At 40.2% G+C, this 18992-nt stretch overlaps 1 protein-coding gene and 1 long non-coding RNA gene across 2 annotated transcripts in view; one reads left to right on the top strand and one right to left on the bottom strand.

Annotated features, from left to right (window-relative positions):
* The window catches only part of arhgef12b (Rho guanine nucleotide exchange factor (GEF) 12b), a 57838-nt gene that overhangs the window by 5914 nt on the left and 32932 nt on the right, over nucleotides 1-18992 (bottom strand). The window contains exons 9-33 of the mRNA XM_085174302.1: nucleotides 15893-15991; nucleotides 15707-15817; nucleotides 14477-14575; nucleotides 14293-14335; nucleotides 12013-12118; nucleotides 11740-11877; nucleotides 11575-11607; nucleotides 10491-10602; nucleotides 9678-9729; nucleotides 9322-9531; nucleotides 8935-9082; nucleotides 8087-8238; nucleotides 7838-7984; nucleotides 6606-6691; nucleotides 4761-4886; nucleotides 3523-3637; nucleotides 3293-3393; nucleotides 3107-3184; nucleotides 2948-3023; nucleotides 2622-2789; nucleotides 1909-1996; nucleotides 1739-1819; nucleotides 1538-1626; nucleotides 626-931; nucleotides 72-290 (exon numbers count right to left, since the gene is read on the bottom strand). Of these exons, the coding sequence (XP_085030428.1) occupies nucleotides 72-290; nucleotides 626-931; nucleotides 1538-1626; nucleotides 1739-1819; nucleotides 1909-1996; nucleotides 2622-2789; nucleotides 2948-3023; nucleotides 3107-3184; nucleotides 3293-3393; nucleotides 3523-3637; nucleotides 4761-4886; nucleotides 6606-6691; nucleotides 7838-7984; nucleotides 8087-8238; nucleotides 8935-9082; nucleotides 9322-9531; nucleotides 9678-9729; nucleotides 10491-10602; nucleotides 11575-11607; nucleotides 11740-11877; nucleotides 12013-12118; nucleotides 14293-14335; nucleotides 14477-14575; nucleotides 15707-15817; nucleotides 15893-15991 (2983 nt within the window). The remainder of the gene's footprint in view (nucleotides 1-71; nucleotides 291-625; nucleotides 932-1537; nucleotides 1627-1738; nucleotides 1820-1908; nucleotides 1997-2621; nucleotides 2790-2947; nucleotides 3024-3106; nucleotides 3185-3292; nucleotides 3394-3522; nucleotides 3638-4760; nucleotides 4887-6605; nucleotides 6692-7837; nucleotides 7985-8086; nucleotides 8239-8934; nucleotides 9083-9321; nucleotides 9532-9677; nucleotides 9730-10490; nucleotides 10603-11574; nucleotides 11608-11739; nucleotides 11878-12012; nucleotides 12119-14292; nucleotides 14336-14476; nucleotides 14576-15706; nucleotides 15818-15892; nucleotides 15992-18992) is intronic.
* LOC146510420 (uncharacterized) lies at nucleotides 16541-18032 on the top strand. The gene is made up of 2 exons (XR_014876405.1): nucleotides 16541-17380; nucleotides 17414-18032. It is a non-coding gene; the product is annotated as an uncharacterized LOC146510420 (long non-coding RNA).

Below are 18992 nucleotides of genomic sequence, written 5' to 3'. Positions count from 1 at the left end.
TCAGGAGATGGTGAGATAGTTATGCAAGTATGTTTTGGTCATTAATTCTTAATACTAGAGTACAGCAGTACCATTACGTTCAGCAGCCTCAGGTGGAGGCTGCAGGTGTTCTTTCTGTAAACTTTCAGACGTCTGGCTCTCATCACAGGTAGCAGAGGGCCCCTCTGGGCTCTCAGGCAAAGAAGGACTCGACTGACTCCCACGGGCTCCACTCGGCTTGCTCTCCTCCGTTTCCTCCTCTGCTTCTCTGCTTAACATGTGTGTGAAGACTGCCTGCTTCAGCATCGCCACTGAAACAGACATCAGCGGTCATTTTCCTCATGCGAATGTCAGCACATTCTCTTTACCATTAAACTGGATGTTTCTTCCTGTTGAAGGAGACTTTTTCCTTCCCACTGTTGCCAAGGGTTTGCTCAAAGAGGATTCTTTGATTGTTGGGGTTTTCTCTGTATTATTGTAGGATCTCTAGCTTACAATACAAAGCGTGCTGAGGTGACTGCTGTTTGGGGCTATATGAATAAAACTGAATTTATTTGAATTAACCTGAGCTTAACGATAAAACAAACATCTCAGGGTCAAAACTATCCACAGTGCTTACTGCTACCGACAGGTAATCAGGACTTACGTGTCTTTAGAGCTTCTTCAGCTTTGGAGCAAGGCATGACAAAAGCATTGTGCTCTTCTTCATTTTCAAGGGCAATGCCAAGCCGCGATCCTTCCTGCAGCAGTCTCTCCGCCAGCTGCCCGTCCAGGAAGGCCTCTAGCTCCGCTTCATCCACCTCTCCATTCTGCTCCTCTTCCTCCTGCCTGTCTGTCATCGGCGGCTCCTCTTCTTCATCTTCTGATCTCAGTCCATCGAAGGGGTTGAGACTCTCCGGTGGATCTTGAATGTCTGAAGTAGAGGCGGCCACTTTATCGGAGATGCTCATATCTGGGATTTAAATTTAAAAAATGTGATGACGCGTTGGAGAGAAAACCATGAACAACAACACAGAATCAGACTTGCAAAGCCTCCAAATCGGCTGGAGGGCATAGATTTGGGGATTTTAACTATATTTTCATAGGTTTTAAAGATTTTCCTACTGCTTCCACCATATTACACCAAAGCAATTAAATATAAGATGAACACTAACAATTAAAACACACCAAATTCACCGTTTAGTTCATCATCTACCATAGAAAGTGTTATTTTTTACAATGGGTCCACGGCAGGGGGATTTATGAACAATGAGCTACGAGAGCTTTTTTCTATAATTTTGCACATTTATTTATTTGTGCTGACAGATTTCATTAATTTACTACAGCAGCACTTTTTTATTACATGCAAAGACTGAGCTGTATTGTTGAAATTGAACTTGTGTCTGTAGTTAAACATCAGTGGAGTTACGTTGGTTCGGCCCACTTAAGATCAAAGTGGGCTGCATGTGACCCATGATGTAAAATTATTTTGACATCTCTGATTTAATATATCATTTGAAAAAGCCATAGATTAATCGATCCATCAGTACTTTTGGTACTGACAAACACATATAGATACCTGCAGAACGGATACTTTCACTCGGCGTCTCATCTTTGCTCAGTTTAGGCATCCCATTGTTGATGATATTAATAGCATCCCGCTCCGCACTGAAACACATTTACATTGTAAACAGTGAATTAAAAAACAAAAAAACAACACGCACACTCAAAACTCAAACAACAATACCAGTGACAATGTCTGCAGCATTAGCAGACTCACTCAGACTGAGGTGGAGGCGTGTCCCTCCTGTGGGGTTTGGCCTTCATGGCTTCGGCACACTGTGTGATTAGATGTTGCCACCTGGAGCAACAGAGGTGACACAGCTGGATGAAACAGACTAAAAGTGACCAGATGAAGGTGCATGAGCATTGTTTTGGTGCGACACTCACGTTCTCTGATCGAACACCGTCTGAGCCGTCAGCTCGTAGATCTGAGCCCCGTTTTCGGACATGGACAGAACAAAGAAAGACTTGTTGTCTGACGAAGAGAAAATTTCAAACAAGGATTGGTCCACATGACACAAAAGCTACATTTACATTCAAAATAGAGTGTGTATATAGAAACATATACAGAAACTAATGTCACTGACATGAAAAAACAAAGAAACTTGTGAAGTTAAGTTAAAAGCTAAGGTTAGCATGCTAAGTCCTCAGTTAGGATCTCACAGGAAAACTGTCATTCCTACAATGGCTGAGGAAATTTGGCATGCCAACCAAAATCTTCTGCATCTTCGACACAACTGAGAACATAACACTACCTCTGTGTGTTTATGGGGGGTAAAAAAAAGGTTCTAAACTTATTTCAGTGAGCTAAATACTGGTTTAGCTAAATGCTAATCTAAGCTAAGCTAAATGTTGAGCTAACTGATGGTTTAGCTCACTGGGGAGACCAGGCGACCTATTGTATTGTTTGAATCCACACTGAGGGATTTACTGCACGTCTTCCCCTGGTCTTTTTACCCCCAAAGCTTTCCTGTCTCCTGACACCCTTCCTGATACAACCCCTAATGGGATCTGTGACTCCTTCAACCAGGGATGCGTTGCTTGTTAGGAGTAAACCACTGCACTATGGAGCACCATTTCCACTTGTCTGCGGTTCTTACCAGTTGCGACAGGTCGAACCAAGACCGTGTTGAGTTTGATGATGGGGCTGAAGGTGTGCTTGGTGTCGACGACACTGGCCATGTTTTTGCCATGAAACTTTAGGACCAGGCGCTCATCCTGTTTCTGCAGCAAGACCATGATGTCCTCCAGGAGGAGTGTGTACAGCTCTGAAAGGAAAACACTAATGGTATAAAACTGTATGTGTATCTGACAAGTTTTGTCTCATTTTGGATGCAAAAATAAACCCGAAGAAGTATTTAATCTACAAAAATGTCTGATATTATAGTCTTTTTAATCTTATTGTCATATACTGATGTGTACACACCAATTGTCTTTTCCTTATTGACTTTCCAGGAGAGAGGACCCTCATGAACCATCTTCCTCTTAGTGAGGTCCAGATTCTGCAAACACAACACGTGGCAGAACTTCATAAACAATCCAGAGTAAATATCAAGGTAAACAGAGATTAAAACAAGTTTGTTACCTTCAGCTCCAGGATCACAGGGTTTTCACTCTGTTTCAGAGACGAGAAGTCTAACCTTCTCTGATACTCCTCGAGCCGCTGTTAAGACACAACACAACTCATAAAATACCCTTCCACATCTCAGCCTAATGAATCTGCACATTTCTTAAAATAAAATGATTAAATAAATGATTCTAATGTGCGTACCTGTTTGTTTTCAGCCTCTTTCACAGCTTGGTTGACATGTTTGAGGATCTTTTTACAACAGTCTCCAGCTCTCTTCACCTTTTTCCTTTCCTCAATGTCCTCTACAAGAACAAAAAACCAACATAGCCAACAGTTCTTGATGATTAAGCTAAAATTAATTGTTCCCCCTCAATGAAAAAGGTAATCGGTTTCCAGAACCTGTACTAAAATGTATAAAATCGTATTTATACCTGTGTACTTGGCAATGTTATCCAGCAGGAGCGGGTATTTGGTCACCCTCTGCATTTCTACAGGGATGATGTCTTTGAGCTGCAGCCTGCGACACAAACGGTTGCTCTGAGCTTCCTGAAGAATGACAACAAGCAAGAGAAGAGCAAGGAATGAGGAAGGTCAACAACAAAAAACCTCTGTAACAGATATTATGTGAGACAATAAAAAAAAATCTGAAATATTCGAGCTTATGGGATACTGCAATGTTCTACTTTAAGCCCCAAAATGCAGACATTTGTTATACAAAATAGAAACAAAAGAAAACATGGTTCAGACAAAAGATAGATGAAATCTTTAACGAATAATAATACAACAGATTCAATCAAAGTCCTAAAATTTAGATAAAAAATAAAAGAAAGGGGGGGGGGCATTGCACAAACATTCCTCTAATTATGAAGTGTGTATTGTCACTTCTATCCTAATGTTACATTTACTGGGTAACTTAAAAGTTCTTTAAGCAGCAAAAAAATCACCTGGTACAAGGGTCCTAAGTAAGCAAGTACTCACAAAGCATCTCCAATAAACTGAATGTAAGTCACTCATATGGAGCCAACTGTGCCACTGTTCTTATCCATTCTCCATACGGAGATGGATACTTACTCATCCTGTGTCTCTGTGTAGGTTCTCAGTCATCCAGAGTAAAGTTACCTAAGGAGTTCAGAAAGAAAACCACTGGACATCTTTTAAGTTTGCTGACCCACACCCTTTTTCACACCTTGAGCTGAGGCACATGATCAGTAGTGGGCTCTCCACCGTTTGGTCTTAGAACTGAAGAAACTTCTTGGATGAGAGAAATGTCTTCAAGAAACTTTAAAAATCCAGTTGCTTTTCTTTCCAAACTCCTTAGATTTTTGAATGGACAGATACAATTTGGGTCAAATTAGGCAAGTTCTTATTCTTCCCCTCTCTGGAAGCCTCATGTGACTGACTTTCCCTACACCCACAGCCAGTCGTGAGGGGGGGTACCTGCACTCCCCCTAGCCCTGTTCGGGTCTCTTCCTGCTATAAAGGGAGCTCATTGGAGAATGTCGGCTCATTGGATATTTTTCTATAATGATGCAAGGTCTCCAGCTTACAATTGTTGTGAACTGGCACACTAACTAAAACTTAATCGAATGTTCTTCTGCCTGCCAATATCCGTCTCATCCAAAGTCACTTTCCTCCTGGTGGTAGACTGCAGTGGGAGTCTTGCACTTACCTGCATGAACAGGTTGAATTTCTGGTCCTTCTTCTGCCTCGTCTTGATGAGCTCCAGTGCAGACGGCTGGTTACTGCAGAAGGTTGCCACTGCTCTCTTTAACTTTTGCTCTTCCTCCCCACTGAACTGGATGCGAGTGCACAGAGAAAGCAAAAAATGCTTAAATATTACCAGCTTACGTGCTAAGAGTGCATGATGTACTTGATGATTTCTACTGAAACAACTCTGAAAATATTTTAAAAAAACAACACAGAGCCTGCAGCCATGCCAGCAGAAGTTATCCGCTTGCACATTGATGCTTTTAGATATAAATAAAGAAGCAAAGCCTGTCAGATAATTCAGGCAAAGAACTTGCACTCATTTCCTCTGCTTTATGACACCTCCACCATCACAGCATCCACCCGTAGATCCGCTCGGACATTAACTGACCATTTCTAGATATCTACACATAACATATTAGAGGGGAGTGATGAGGTAGACACTAAACTAGCAGCGTTCTTCTGCCTCAACCACTGGTACTGGAACACGTACCTTTAATCGTGTTAGCAGGATAATATTTCACTATCAAGACTAAACACAAAGGCTGAGGCTGACAGGAATGTTTTAGGTTTGCTGGTATTTATTTACTAAACACAAATTGTTGCCCAAATTTTGATTTTGACCTGATGGCGATGCTGTGGGAAAAGACACATGGACCTCAAAAGTCTTTAAGATAATGTAATGTGGGGATTGTGAAGACCTCTTTACCATTTATCTAGTCTGGGCAGCAGTGTTGGTCAAGTTACTTGAAAAAAGTAATCAGTAAGTAATTACTCCCCCCAAAAAGTAATCCCATTACTTTACTGATTACTTATTTTCAAAAGTAATTAATTACTTAGTTACTTTTTAAAAACACAATTTACAACCTGAATAGGTGACAAAGTGATAGATCTTTCAGCCCAATTCTACTTTTTCTGCATAATCGATCATACAAAATGTAATCAAATGGAAAAGTCTCTTTTTAAAACTTGTTTTATTAGTTTTATTCTTTTAACTTAATGCATCAAGCAAAAATTAAATTATATGCAACATTCTCTGACTGGAAGAAATTAGTTTAATATTTTCTGCACATTTCAGCACATAAAATAAAATATTTTTTGTGTTTACACTCACTCTTTCAAATAGATGCAAGTAAAACACAGCGGAAAAAAAATAAAGTCAAAGACTAGCGGTCCTGTTGCTCTATTTTCACCTGTAAAGCAGGCGTGTGGTAGGCGGAGGTTTATCCTGGTGCAGGTGTGCCGCAGCGGTCAGTGGAAGAATCCGCGAGTTTCTCTGTGAATTTCCCATTACGTCATAGTGCACTCGGTGCTTGCTTGGAAGTTTAGGGTTTTTTTCGCTGTAAAAAGAAGTTTTCTTCCCACGCACAACAGACGCTAATGTTTTTGTCACTTTTTATGGAATCAAACTCAAAGTAAGGTCAGTACTTCCACGCTTTAAACGCTGCACGCTCATACTCTCTCCCGCACTTGATATATTATCCATTGTTGATCTGCACACAGCTGTTGTCACGAACGTCGCACTCGCTTACGTCACTGCCATGAGACATTCTCGCAAAAAAAATCACGGTTTTAGTAACGCAGTAACGCAGCGTTCCTACGGGAAAGTAACGGTAATCTAATTACCGTTTTTGCAATAGTAATCCCTTACTTTACTCGTTACTTGGAAAAAGTAATCGTATTACAGTAACGCATTGCAAGTAACGCGTTACTTCTGCTGGGCAGAAGGTGAAATATGACTAAAAATACAAATAAACCCTGTTTCTGTTTTCAGTCCTCTCTCACAGATACTTGAAGCCAGCCTTACCCATCCCAGGAGATCATCTCCGATCTGACCGATCACAGACGTCTCGTTCCTCTTCCTGATTGCAGTCATTTGTTCTGTTATAGAAACTGGAGCACAGCGAGAAGATTATTTTCTTTTAAACATCCAAAAATACTCACCAGCTAGCTCAGTTTGGTGATGACTCACATATTTCTCAATCATTAATTGATTAGCAACATAACATTTACAAAATTAAAGTTTTTACCCCATTTCCAAAAAAGTTGGAACGCTGCATAAAAAGTAAATAAAAACAGAATGCAGCGATTTGCAAATCTCATAAACTCATCTTTTATTCACACTAGAACACAGAGAACGTATAAAATCTTAAAACTGAGACTTTTTAGTATTTTATAAAAAATAATTTAAAAAAAGCTCATTTTGAATTTGATGGCAGCAGCACAAACCAGGGACAGGGGAAACAAACGGCTCGAAAAGTAAGTAAGTAGTGAAAAGAAGTTTCAGTTCCTCAGTGCAAACTCACCAAAGGCCAAACAAAAAGTCCAGCAGCAGGTCTCCTCAGTTGTTAAAAGAAGAGGGGATGCGACACAGCAGTAAACGCAGCCCTGACTTTTTTGAGACTTATTGCTACCATCAAATAAAAACGAGCTAATATTTTTCATAAAGTAGTCAAACGTCTCAAAAGGAAAAAACAAAATCTGTAATCGTTCCATTCAGTTTTTATTTTTTGGGATTGGGATTGAAATTTAAAACCACGTGACCCTCTTGCTATAGCTCCCACTCTGGACCATCTCCTCTCCCTGTGACTGTTTTCCTGAATCAGTTCATGTTAAGGGCTTAAAAGGGAAAAGGCATGGCTGTGAACACTAATGACGTGTCATGACTATGTCAGCACACGTGTTTAACCTACAAGGGACGATGGACAGTCATTTACTATGACGCCAGCTTTATATTTGTGTGTGTCACTGTGAAATTTCCACGTTTTTTTTACATGATCTGGCCCATTGGCAGCGTGACAAGGACAAAGTGTTTTTATAACATTATAAACTTTTACTTTATTGTAACTTCTAGTCACTTCCCTGTAATGATTTTTCATTGGACCATGAAATGACCAAAATCCAAAAATCAATCAATTAGAATATATGAAAATCTGCCGTAGATGAAGGAAACAGTCTGTGTCTCATTAACACAATTACAGCCACGCCCCTACTCAGTCATGTGTGAAATGTGTTACCGTGCAGCTAATTGATTGTTACCATGAAGCTGAATGATTTCCTCCAGGTTGATAAAGATGTGTTTTATGTCTTCTGGTGGAAGGATGCCGTCCCTGTTCAGCCTCTGGCAGAAAACACAGTCCAGCACCTTCAGCATCCTCAAGTGTGCACGCTCAGTGTAGAACAGCTCTAAAGAGCGAACGGACAAATGCATGCATGTGTATAAAATTTGCACAGATTTCATTTTTTTTTTAAATAATTTTAGAAAAATGTGTAATATTGGCGATTTACCATTGATGACTTCCTGCCGGTTGATCTCCTGTTGCGTTAAGCCCATCAGGACGCCTCGAGGGACCAGTCCCTGCCAGATCAGAGGATCTTCTTCACACTCAGCCTCTCCACCTTGGTCATCTTCACTCTGGATGTCACCCGGTACCTCCATCCTAAAGAGACAAAGAGAGACTGGCTATCATAAAGATAAATGTGGCATTAGAAAGGGAAACAGTTACTGCATTTAAATTTTTATTTAACACAATAAACTATTTAAAAAGTATCAGTATCATTAGGATATTTTGACAAAATTCCCAACCCACCTTTCTAATAGATGGTTTGTCCCGTGACAACCATGACCATAAAGTTAAAACAAACAAACCCTCAATATGTTGATTCATAGGTTAAATTTTTTAAAAAATAATAACAACTCTTTGGTTATTTATATCCAATATATGCAAAAAACTCTTTGAAAACAGATACAACTTTTATTTGGTTGCGGCAGAGGGCCCCGCCCTCCCTCAGCCTGGTTCTGTCGGAGGTTTCTTCCTGTTAAAAGGGAGTTTTTCCTTCCCACTGTCGCCAAAGTACTTGCTCATATGGGGTCATATGATTGTTGGGTTTTTCTCTGTATATATAATTGTAGGGTCTACCTTACAATATAAAGCATCTTGAGGCGACTGATGTTGTGATTTGGCGCTGTATAAATAAAATTTAATTGAATTGAATTTGGTTTTCCTTCTTTGCTTTCAAATCGTACATTAGTAGGCGGTTACTTCCTTTAAATCCAGAAATTTCCTTTACAGTGGCACACAGCCCAAAACTGTTTTTAAAAACAGACTTAAAGCTGCATCCCCAACTTCAACTACCTGAAGGCCTCCTGATCTTCATCCCGCTGCTCCACTGTGGAGGGGCTGAAGTCAAACTGAGTGCCGGTTGGACCGGAGACGCCGTCGTGGTTGTCAGCAGACTGCACGCTGTCGCCTGGTCTGGGCTGCATGCAGAACGGAGAGACATCTGTAGAATAAAGGAGAGAAGAGGAGTAAAATACATGAGACAATTAAGACTCGAATGGAGCTTTAATTTGAACAAATTCAACAGTATCCGTATTCTGCAGGGATATTTAGTACAAGTTACTGAAACTAGAGATAGTGTGTGAGTGACTGTGTTCATCCCACATGTAATGGAAGATTGGGGCAATTAAATAAAAGAAAATTATCAAAATTTAATAACGAACAAAAACTGGAATATCTTACTGGATTCTGACTCTTGTCCGCCTGCCTCTGAGACCTGAGTGGTGGGGGAGCTGTGTGCAGGGAGGGTGGTGGCAGGCAATAATTGGGTATCTGATCCATCGCGGATCCGTCCAGGACTTGTGGCGGACTGGTCTGATGGTTCAGACATGCCAAGAGGAGACTGAGGAAGCTTTGGCGGACGCTGCTTGATCTGGTCCACAGCTTTCACGACTGTGCAGAAACCCACGAGCATGAAGTATCACACACTACACTGATAACATTATTGTATGTACACCCTCAATTATACACGGATACAGCTCTTTATGCAAGAAGCCAGCAAATACCTCACGGTTAAAATATATTTTTTTTCTTCTCACCTGGGGTGGGGTCCACTCTGCTCGGACGCCGAGGGGGGCGGATGTTGGGAAACTGATGGAAATAGTTAGAAGTTACACATTGGAGTAAATGATTCTCAGTTCTGAAGTTCACTTAAATGTCAGTCACATGTCACCTGTGTGGAAAAACTACTGTTGCCTGTCCCAGCACAGCCTTGAAGGGAGGTTCTCATACATTCAGTGGCCAGAATACACAGGGAAGCAAGCTGAACATACTGGGAGTGACCCAGATGAGAGGCGTTTCCATGCTAAACGCACTGGAAAGGCTAATTAGCACAGACAGGAGAAATAAGTGGCTCCTAGCTTTCTCTTTGTCTCTGTGCTGCATGTGCTTAAGGTCTCACACCCTGACGTTGCCTTTGTTTATTTGACTCTGCTCTTAGTTGTGGATCAATAAACTGCACTACAGTAAACTCAAAAAAAGATCTACTTCAGAGGACGTTCGAGTGTTTTTTAACTTTTAATTGAATCTAAAAAGCTGAATCCAAAAGTGACCAGCCAGACAAAGTTTATTATATTGTTTATTATTTTCACCTTCCTCTCACCCACTTCTCAGACTTCATACTTTTCTCATGAAAAAACAAAACAAAACATGTTTATCTAGGAACTATTTTTTTAAAGACAACAAAGTCAGTAACTTCCCACAGATCCATCCATTAAACCATGCACTTAACTACTTACTCATTAGTGGAATTGTATAATGATTGCATTATTATGTATGGGTTACTCTGTGTGTGTGTGTGTGTGTGTGTGTGTGTGTGTGTGTGTGTGTGTGTGTGTGTCAGGAGGTTGCACCTTAATCCTGGGGAAATTGATGCGAGCACGTTTATGTTCGAGGCCTCGATGCTCCTTCACTTTCACTCCGAGGTGCTTCATGTAGGTGAGAATCACATACTGCATTGTTTGCCTGCAATAAGAGACACACAATGTGTAGCAGTGTAACACAGAACACGTGCTTCTGATTTTCTCATCTATGCAGCAGCTCTTAATGATCACAGTATTAATAACAGACGGACGTTCTTTCAGACAGACCATCTCTTACAAAGAAAGAAATATCCATCATATTATTGCAATAAACAAAAGAAATACCAGTGGACCAGTGGATCTATAGTACCACTTTTAAACTCCTACGTTGCCTCGTTCACAAGCTTATGTGTCTACGCCACCTGTTCGCATGTCTGCAGGGCGGACGACAAGATCTCGTCAGTCTTTTACAGCTGAGCAGTAAAAACACCCGTCTTTGATTTTTTTTTTTCCCAACACTGATGACTGGAAAACCATTTTAAGTTGTTTGGGGGGGGGGGGGGGGAAGGCTACATAAAACAACGGTTTTATAGTGTGTTGCAATGTAAAGCTGTGGTGTGATGGGTGCAGTACTAGATGTCACCACTGGGGGCAAGAGATTCCACATTTGCGTCTCTTGCATGGTGTATCAGAGCTTTATGACTGTCTTATTCTTTCCCATGTGCAAGATTTCTTTTTCCCACCCACCCTTTATTTTTTAAGAACGTCCAACAAGATCATTCAGGGGAAGTTAATGAATGATGTTGAGCCGATTGAGACGTGGCATCAGAGGCATCAGTACAACTTTCATTTTCGAGCAATGAAATTTGCCCTGATGTCAAAATATTTGCGAGTAAAGCACCTCTATGATTAATTTTGTCTTACATGTGACAGACTTCTATATTTATTCAAAGATATAAAACTGTGCTCACACAGACTTTGTTTGAGATATTCTGTCTTAACATTTAGTCACAGATGGGACAATGATTTATAAATATCATAACAGAACAGAAACTATAAAACTTCCCCAAAATCATTCACACTGAGTATCCTGCAGCTGCCTGATGATATAAAATATAAAACTCCCTCCTCTTACCACTTCTCCTCTTCTGAGCTTTGTGATGTCAACCTGCAAAATCACACACACACAATCACATGATGCACGTCTGTGTGGGTGTTTTTTTTTTAAAGAAATACAATCAGAAAGGAGCATAGGGGTTAAAAATACACATCTAGGTGTCTTTGTGGCTCAGGGACTTACAGGATATCCTCTATCTTGAAGAGGATGTGTTCAGCACAGGAGCATTCTTTCTCCAAGGCCTGCTGGTCTCTTCCTGGCTCAGAGTCCAACTTACAGAGCTCGTCTTCGGCCAGCGTCAGACCCATGCTGCGCTTCTGTCTGCACACCGAGACACAGAGCGCATGTACATAGAGAAATGTTACTTTACACAGACATGTATCAGACATCTGCCAGGAAAATATTCAGGTTAAACATTTATTATAAGAATAAATTTAAGAGCTGAGTGACAGCTACCTGAAGTCTTCCAGGTTCTTGTGCAGGTCTGGTAACAGCGCGTCCTGTAACGTCTGAATGTACTGTTTACACAGGCTGTCCGGGATCAAGTCCAGCCTTCGCTTCTCTGTCACACACACACAGAGAAAATATTCAACTCCAAAGCATCCAATTCACAAATTAAATGTGAAAAAAGAACATTTATAATTTTTATAAAGGAATCAGGTTTAAACCCTAATATGACTAGTCGCGTATCTGCTGTTGTAGAGCCTGTTTTCAGCCACTGCAATCGATGATATCAGAACGGTAGCTAATACTGACAAATACCCCAAGTTATTAGAATTGATTTCTTTTCTCTGAAGCTTTCAAACATATTTTATTTACGAGTGGGAGTGTGAGATTGACACACAGATTGGTGCGATGTCAGTAGTGATGAGGATGTTGTACCGGTTTCTTGTTGTGAAGAGTGAGCTGAGCGGTCGATCTACCCTCACCTACAGCCACAAGCTGTGGGCACAGTGAATAAATGAGCTATTTCAGGTGGGTTGGGCATCTGCATCCTGGATGCCTGCTAGGTAAGGTTATCTGGCCCAAGACACGCTGGAAAGATTACATGTCTCAGCTGTCATGGGAACACCTCTGTACCACTCTGACAAAGCTGGAGGAAGTAGATGGGGTAAAGCCAGTCTGGACGTCTCTGCTTAGACTGCTACCCCTGCGACTAACACCCAGATACAATGAATATCTTACACACTACATAAGAAATAACAGTAATAAATTGCATGATATTTATCCATATTTACCAGTCAAGCATGCTCATGCTCAGTTTACCTTTTTTATTTCTCAAGGTTTCATGAATTTGCATGAAATTGAAGTTTCTTAATCTCTCTCTCTCACTCACACAAACACTTTCCTGAAAATAATAATAATAATTTTGTGGTCTTAGTTTTTGTGTATAATAAACTCTTTGTTAAACTGCTTCAAGCATCAGTTTGCTTATTAGGCCCCAAGCAGCAGAGGTGGACAGTGTAATTCATTAAGCTTGTTGTCTTCTGACTACATCTTCTACTTCCATAGTCCAGCACATGAAAAGCAGAGTTCAGATTTTAACTTTTTAAAGCGACATGTACAGTATGTGTGAAGTTTAAAATCATGAAATATGATACTTTAGAGCAGTGGTTCCCAAACTTTTTTTTTTGCTGGGCCCCCCTTTGTTTTACAAGAAAAATGTTCGCATTTTCAAACTCCACTGAGGTTTATTTCACACCTCAAACAATTAGTAAACAAATAAGCAAATACAAGTAAACTGCAATAAATTACAGGTAGTAATGAAATAATCTCCAAACTCTTTTACGCTATGTCCACACTTAAACGGGTATTTTTGAACACGCAGCTGTTTCTCTGCGTTCGGACCTTTCGTCCACACGTAAACGGCGTTTCAAATCACCGAAAACTGAGTTTTTTTTTTAAACGCCATTTTTTGCATTTACGTGTGGACGAAGAATACAGAGTTTATCACGCAACGTCAAAGGTATGTGCCTTTTTTCACGTCACGCTGTGCGCCACGTTATTGTTTACATGAGATAAATTGCAGAATGGCAGATAGAGACGAAATACTGTTAATCTGACTGTCTGCAGGTTTTACACGCTTACATATACACACGCAGTTACTGTCCCTCCATTTAGAAAGGCAGAGGCATGTAGTTGTTTTTTTTCCTGTGTAATAATATTCAACATTGCTATCAATACATTTCTCTGTGCAAAAAAACATAAACAACTGTGGGATACTGTTTGTGCGTGGTTTGAACTGGGGAAACAAATCGTGGCAGGATCAGCCTGATATTATTTGGATCCCATTGTAACTTTACTGTATAAAGAGCTAACATCTCCAAAATGTCAGGAGTAGTTACTCATTACAACAAGTGTTTGTGAACTAAAAATCAAGAATGTGGGATACTGTTTGTCCGTGTTTGTCCAGCGCATGCTCCCGACGCAATGGAAACTAATTCTGTTGCAGAGACCTACCTCGGCACTTGTGCAGGTGAAGCCAAAGGGAAGACATGCTTCACCATATTTTCTACTCTTTGGCTTAGAATAAAGTTGGTTTGGAAACATAATTGGCGATGCTTCATCTCCTGCTTTGCGTTTGTGTGGAAGCCTCGTCAAAAACCTGTCAATTATGCTAGCAGTGTCCAAGCGTTCTTTTTTTTTTTTCTTTTCATACCGCGCTCCCCCCTGCAATGGCTCAGGGCCCCCACACTTTGGAAGCCTCTGTTTTAGAGGATTCCTCTAATGCCTTACCTAGCTCAGCAGAAACAGTCTCTGGCACCGGCACTTTAAGATTCTAGATAAGACAACAGAAGGAGAGTTAAGAATCACATCAACACACGAACACTATTTTATTTTATTTTTTTTAAAACAAAAACAGGAAAATTGTCACAAAGAACAGACACTGACTGAGAAAGAATCTAATAGACCAACTTACTGCAGTTCGATCCATGAATAGCGTGTGTAATTCAATAAAGAAGCGTCGACTTTCTTTGGAGTTGGTTTGCTTGTACATATCAGCGTAGAGGTAACACAGCTAACCATAGGGGGAAAATACAGTTAGTCCTTTCTATTAGGTTCTATTAGTCCATGTTTGCATAGCTTCTTATTTCATGAATTGCATTACTTATTCAAACCATGAACAAAATACAACATTGTGAGAAAAAGGTCTCTTTAGGTCAACAGCGGTGTTCCACAGGGCTCAATCCTTGGCCCACTTTCATTTATGACAAAGTAGAACTTGGCAACCCTTTTTATGTCCCTGAGTTTTATATTCATACATGATACTGAGACTGCTTTATATTTGAAGGATGTAAAATGCGTTCTGTGCTGACCAACACCGTTAACACACTAAATTATGCTCATATTGAACTCGTATAATCAAAGAAATGGTTTATCTTATATTACATCAGTCTGCAAGATTTTCCATCTTGCCAATAGTTTCACAGCTCAATAGTTAACACATTTCTGCAAGGTTTATTACTTTTCTATAATGTCTGTGTAAACTGCATTCACATGTTTTATGCTTCTAAGACATAAAACAACAAAAGCATTCTTCTACCAAGTGTTGCCTCTTTATACTGCTAAATAGCCAGCTCCATTGTTGTCGATAAACTGTGAAAAACACATTAATGAGCCACACTGTTGCACTGTCTGACATGTTCCTTTGTTATGATGAAAAAGGCTCTTTGTAGTTTATTTTTAGTCAGTTCACTTTCCTGCTTCTGTAAAGACTCGCACTAGGACTGAATGTGTATTTATCATACCAACAGTCCATGGTTACAGTTGTTTTTAAGATTTACATCTTCAGTAGGAGCGGCTGGGGTTGTGATCACCAATGTTTTGTCACAGATGCTAGGCCCATTTTATATATAGTTTATATATAGAGTATGTGGTTGTGAATCATGAACGCAGTGTGAAAATAGAAAATAACTAAGAACAAGTCCACGGAAAGTTTGGTAAAATGAAGTTTAAATACAATTAAAATGCCTTGCTACTACTTTAGGAAACAGTATACGCATATGCTTGCTATATACTTATGTATGCTTTTAATTTTCAGCCTGCAGTGGCCTCATATTGGTATCAAATGAGGATACCAATGGATTCAGACTATATTGGCAGCAAAGGCATTACCACACACTGATTTGTACTGTGTTTGTGGCTATACCAGAGGAGCAGGGTCAAACTGTGAGACCACATGGTGGAGGAAAACTGCGAGGTGTGCCGGCCGAGACTTCAGCGACTCAATACTCTGGAAACAGGTACACTCGCCATTGATCTGAGGAAAGGCATCCATTTATTAGATCGGATGAAGATTATGTGACCCAAAAATCAGAGACATTTTGCCAGATACCTGTTCTTGTGAGGATTCAAAGTAGTCGTCTTCTGCTCCAATAATCTGAGGGTTTACGAGGTAAGGAGGGCTACCCGCACTGCACTGGGTATTGGGGTGCTGTGTGATATAATTGAGGTAAAATGCAGGGTCAAACAAAGAGGTTCAAATGACAAAGGAACAATTTCTTCTTCATATGTAGGAACCCTAACCTTAAATTTAACCCAAGAAATATTTTTAACACTTTCCCCTTGGACAACTTATAGGGGTAACCTTTGTCTCTCTTTTCTCAACTAACTGGTTTTTATTTCAGGCATGCTTCCAAAACCAAATGACTGGCTTTTCCTCCCTCCTGTTCTATGTCCTTACTGTTGCTCTTGACCTCTTGCCAGGAATCCATTTACCAGAGCATTTAGTTATCTATTGTTTTTTTTTTGTTTGTTTGTTTTCCTGCTGATAAGGAGTTAGGGTTAAGACTTGTTTTTAAGCAATTAGTGATTCAATTTTTTCCTAATATTCTTTGATTCACTGTTTTGCTGATTTACTGTTTCTGAACCAACTTTATGTTGCAAATGTCCTCCATTAAGTTACTCAAATTGCATGGCACTTTTGCAGTTTCGAGCCCAAAGAGCAAGCACATTAGCAACCCTCTCAGTTGAACCGATAAAGAGCATGCACATTGTCAGATTATAATATTATTTTATGCCATGTTAGACCCCTAATTAAAGATTGTGAATTATTATGTAGTTTTAGTTTGCATTATGCTCCTGAATTAGAAGAGGGTGATAACTATTACATTTGGTAAACTGATTTGCATTACATTAGACTGTTGATTTATTGTGAATGAATGATATTGTTTTATGATGCATTATACTGCTGAGTTATAAGAAATATTGTTCACAGAAAGTCATCGTCTTATTTGTCTGATTAGAAGAGAACAGAGTATACTGCCCCATCTTAGCAGGAGCAGATAAACAGGGAGCCAAGGTTGTAGCTTAGGCGCTGTGTGAGAGAAAGAATGTGAATGTTTAGGCTTTTATGATTAGGTGGGGGCCACTAGAGGCTATAAAAGTTTGATCAAGGCTCCACCATTTTGAGATCTGATGCTGTCTGCTGTATGGTGTCCATCTCCCACGCGTGTGTTCATTAAATCATCGTTTGACTTGACCCGGCCGGACCAGTGTTGTTATTTTGGTTTTCCTCTTGTATCCATTCCCAATATTTGAATCCGTAACAGTTTTGGGGGCTCGTCCTGTGGTATTGGGATGGAAGTTTTGGAGGTTTGGACGGTCCGAGGTGGTTGAACGGGCAGGCACGAGCCAGTGGTCTGACGTGAGTGGGCAAGCCGGCACATTTAAAGGTGAGGCACAACCTGTTGAATGTAAATCCAAACTGTGCCAAATTGGACTGTATAAATTAAAAGTCTACTCACTGAAATTACTGGTGAAGGCCTGTTTTGATTTTGATGAAAAAATCTCATGAGTTTTGAAACTTGAAATAAGCTTAAAAGTAATAATACTGGGTTAGAGGCCCAAGATAAAGGAAAAATAATGCTGAGTTAGAGGCTCAGGTAGTTTGATAGGGAATTGGTCAGTTTGTGAGTTAGAGGCTCCATTGGTCTAAAGGATTGCATCTGTGTTGGCCATGTTGAGAGTTAGAGGCTCCATTGTCCATAACGTTGCATCTGCGTCAGTCATACTCTTGTTTTAGAGGGTTGACGGCGGTTTAAAAGTATTATAAATTTTGTTAGAACGGTGGTTAGAGGCCACTAGGAGGCGCATAGCCCGGAGGTTACGCTCCCTCCTGGCCGCGGACGCGCGACCTTGACCTGTCGGCGAACAGGGTTAGTTCAGTTGGTCACTGTGGAGCTTGGGGCACTCCAGAATAACTAGGAGTTAGAGGCTCCTTATCTGCGCTTTTTTGGGCACTGTAAATTGACTTAGGGATTTTAGAGATGAGGCCAGATACAGTTAGAGGCTGATACTGGTTAATTGATTACAAAAAAGTTGGACTTTCTTCGGTTGGACCCGTTATCTTAAATTTGTCAAAATTGTGTAGGCGCTAAAACTTTCAGGCCTGAGAGTGATTGTAAATATAAGACGTCTTTGTAATATAATATAGAGTTGAGTGTGAAACGAGGCTGTGTGTGACGACAGCGCGCTGCAGCGCTGCGAGCTATTTTTAGATAGTGTGTGAACATGCAAATGAGGTGGCTGCTGTGAAGCCCACAGAGGACTTCCTGTTTAGCGTGTTATTGAGTTTTATAAGTATGATTTGCAAACAATGATACATGCCTGTAATTAAAACGTTGATTTTGTTGATTATAATATTACAAATAAAGTTTTAAATCACTACGGTGAATGTTTAATGTTTGGCTGAGTTTTGATATGGGAGAGACGGCTTCGCAGCTGCTGGGGGTAAGTGACCGGAAACTTGCATGCCCATAAAAGGCAACTGCCTGACTGTGTGAACTATGCACCAAGAGAGAGAGTAAAATCTAGGTGGATGAATTAAATGGATGTTGTAAGAAAAATAGTAAATGAATGTTTTAGTCTCTTAATACAGGTGGATTTCTCTCAACCAGGAGACCTGAGTACAGCAGCAAAAGGATAGATTAATAAAATTGGGACGACACACATGCCAAGCTCTGGCTCAAAATTTTACAGTTTGACCTCTCACTTTGTCCATAACCGAAAAAGAAGCTTAAAGGACATCTTCTCCTCCAGTTATCGGTTACCATCACTGGAAATTTTCAGGCAAGTTTTTCACTGAATTGTTTTTGGCACCATGTGTCCCTGAATCTCACAAGCAAGCTCTAATTCCTGGCTGAAGACATGGAATGCTGTTATTTGAGGTGGGAAATCAAAATTTGGGAAACAAAATTAAAAACACATACAATTGGAGAAATGCCTTGCTTGAGAAAAAAAAAAAAAAAAAAAAGTTAAAATAACCCACCCACAAACGCACATACACGCAATGAAGAAACAGCTTACACTCATGAACACGTGAAAATTTTCAAGCAAGGTTAAAGCAGCGAAACTTAACATACACCTGTTGTTAAATGATAAAGTTTATCCACTACTAACAAATAAACTCTCTGGGTTGCAGGACAACAACTTGA

The sequence above is a fragment of the Neolamprologus multifasciatus genome, chromosome 10 (assembly GCF_963576455.1).
Source record: "Neolamprologus multifasciatus chromosome 10, fNeoMul1.2, whole genome shotgun sequence".
In the NCBI taxonomy this organism is placed as follows: Eukaryota; Metazoa; Chordata; class Actinopteri; order Cichliformes; family Cichlidae; genus Neolamprologus; species Neolamprologus multifasciatus.
Note: the sequence above shows the minus strand (reverse complement) of the source record. Positions and strands in the feature narration are given on the sequence as shown.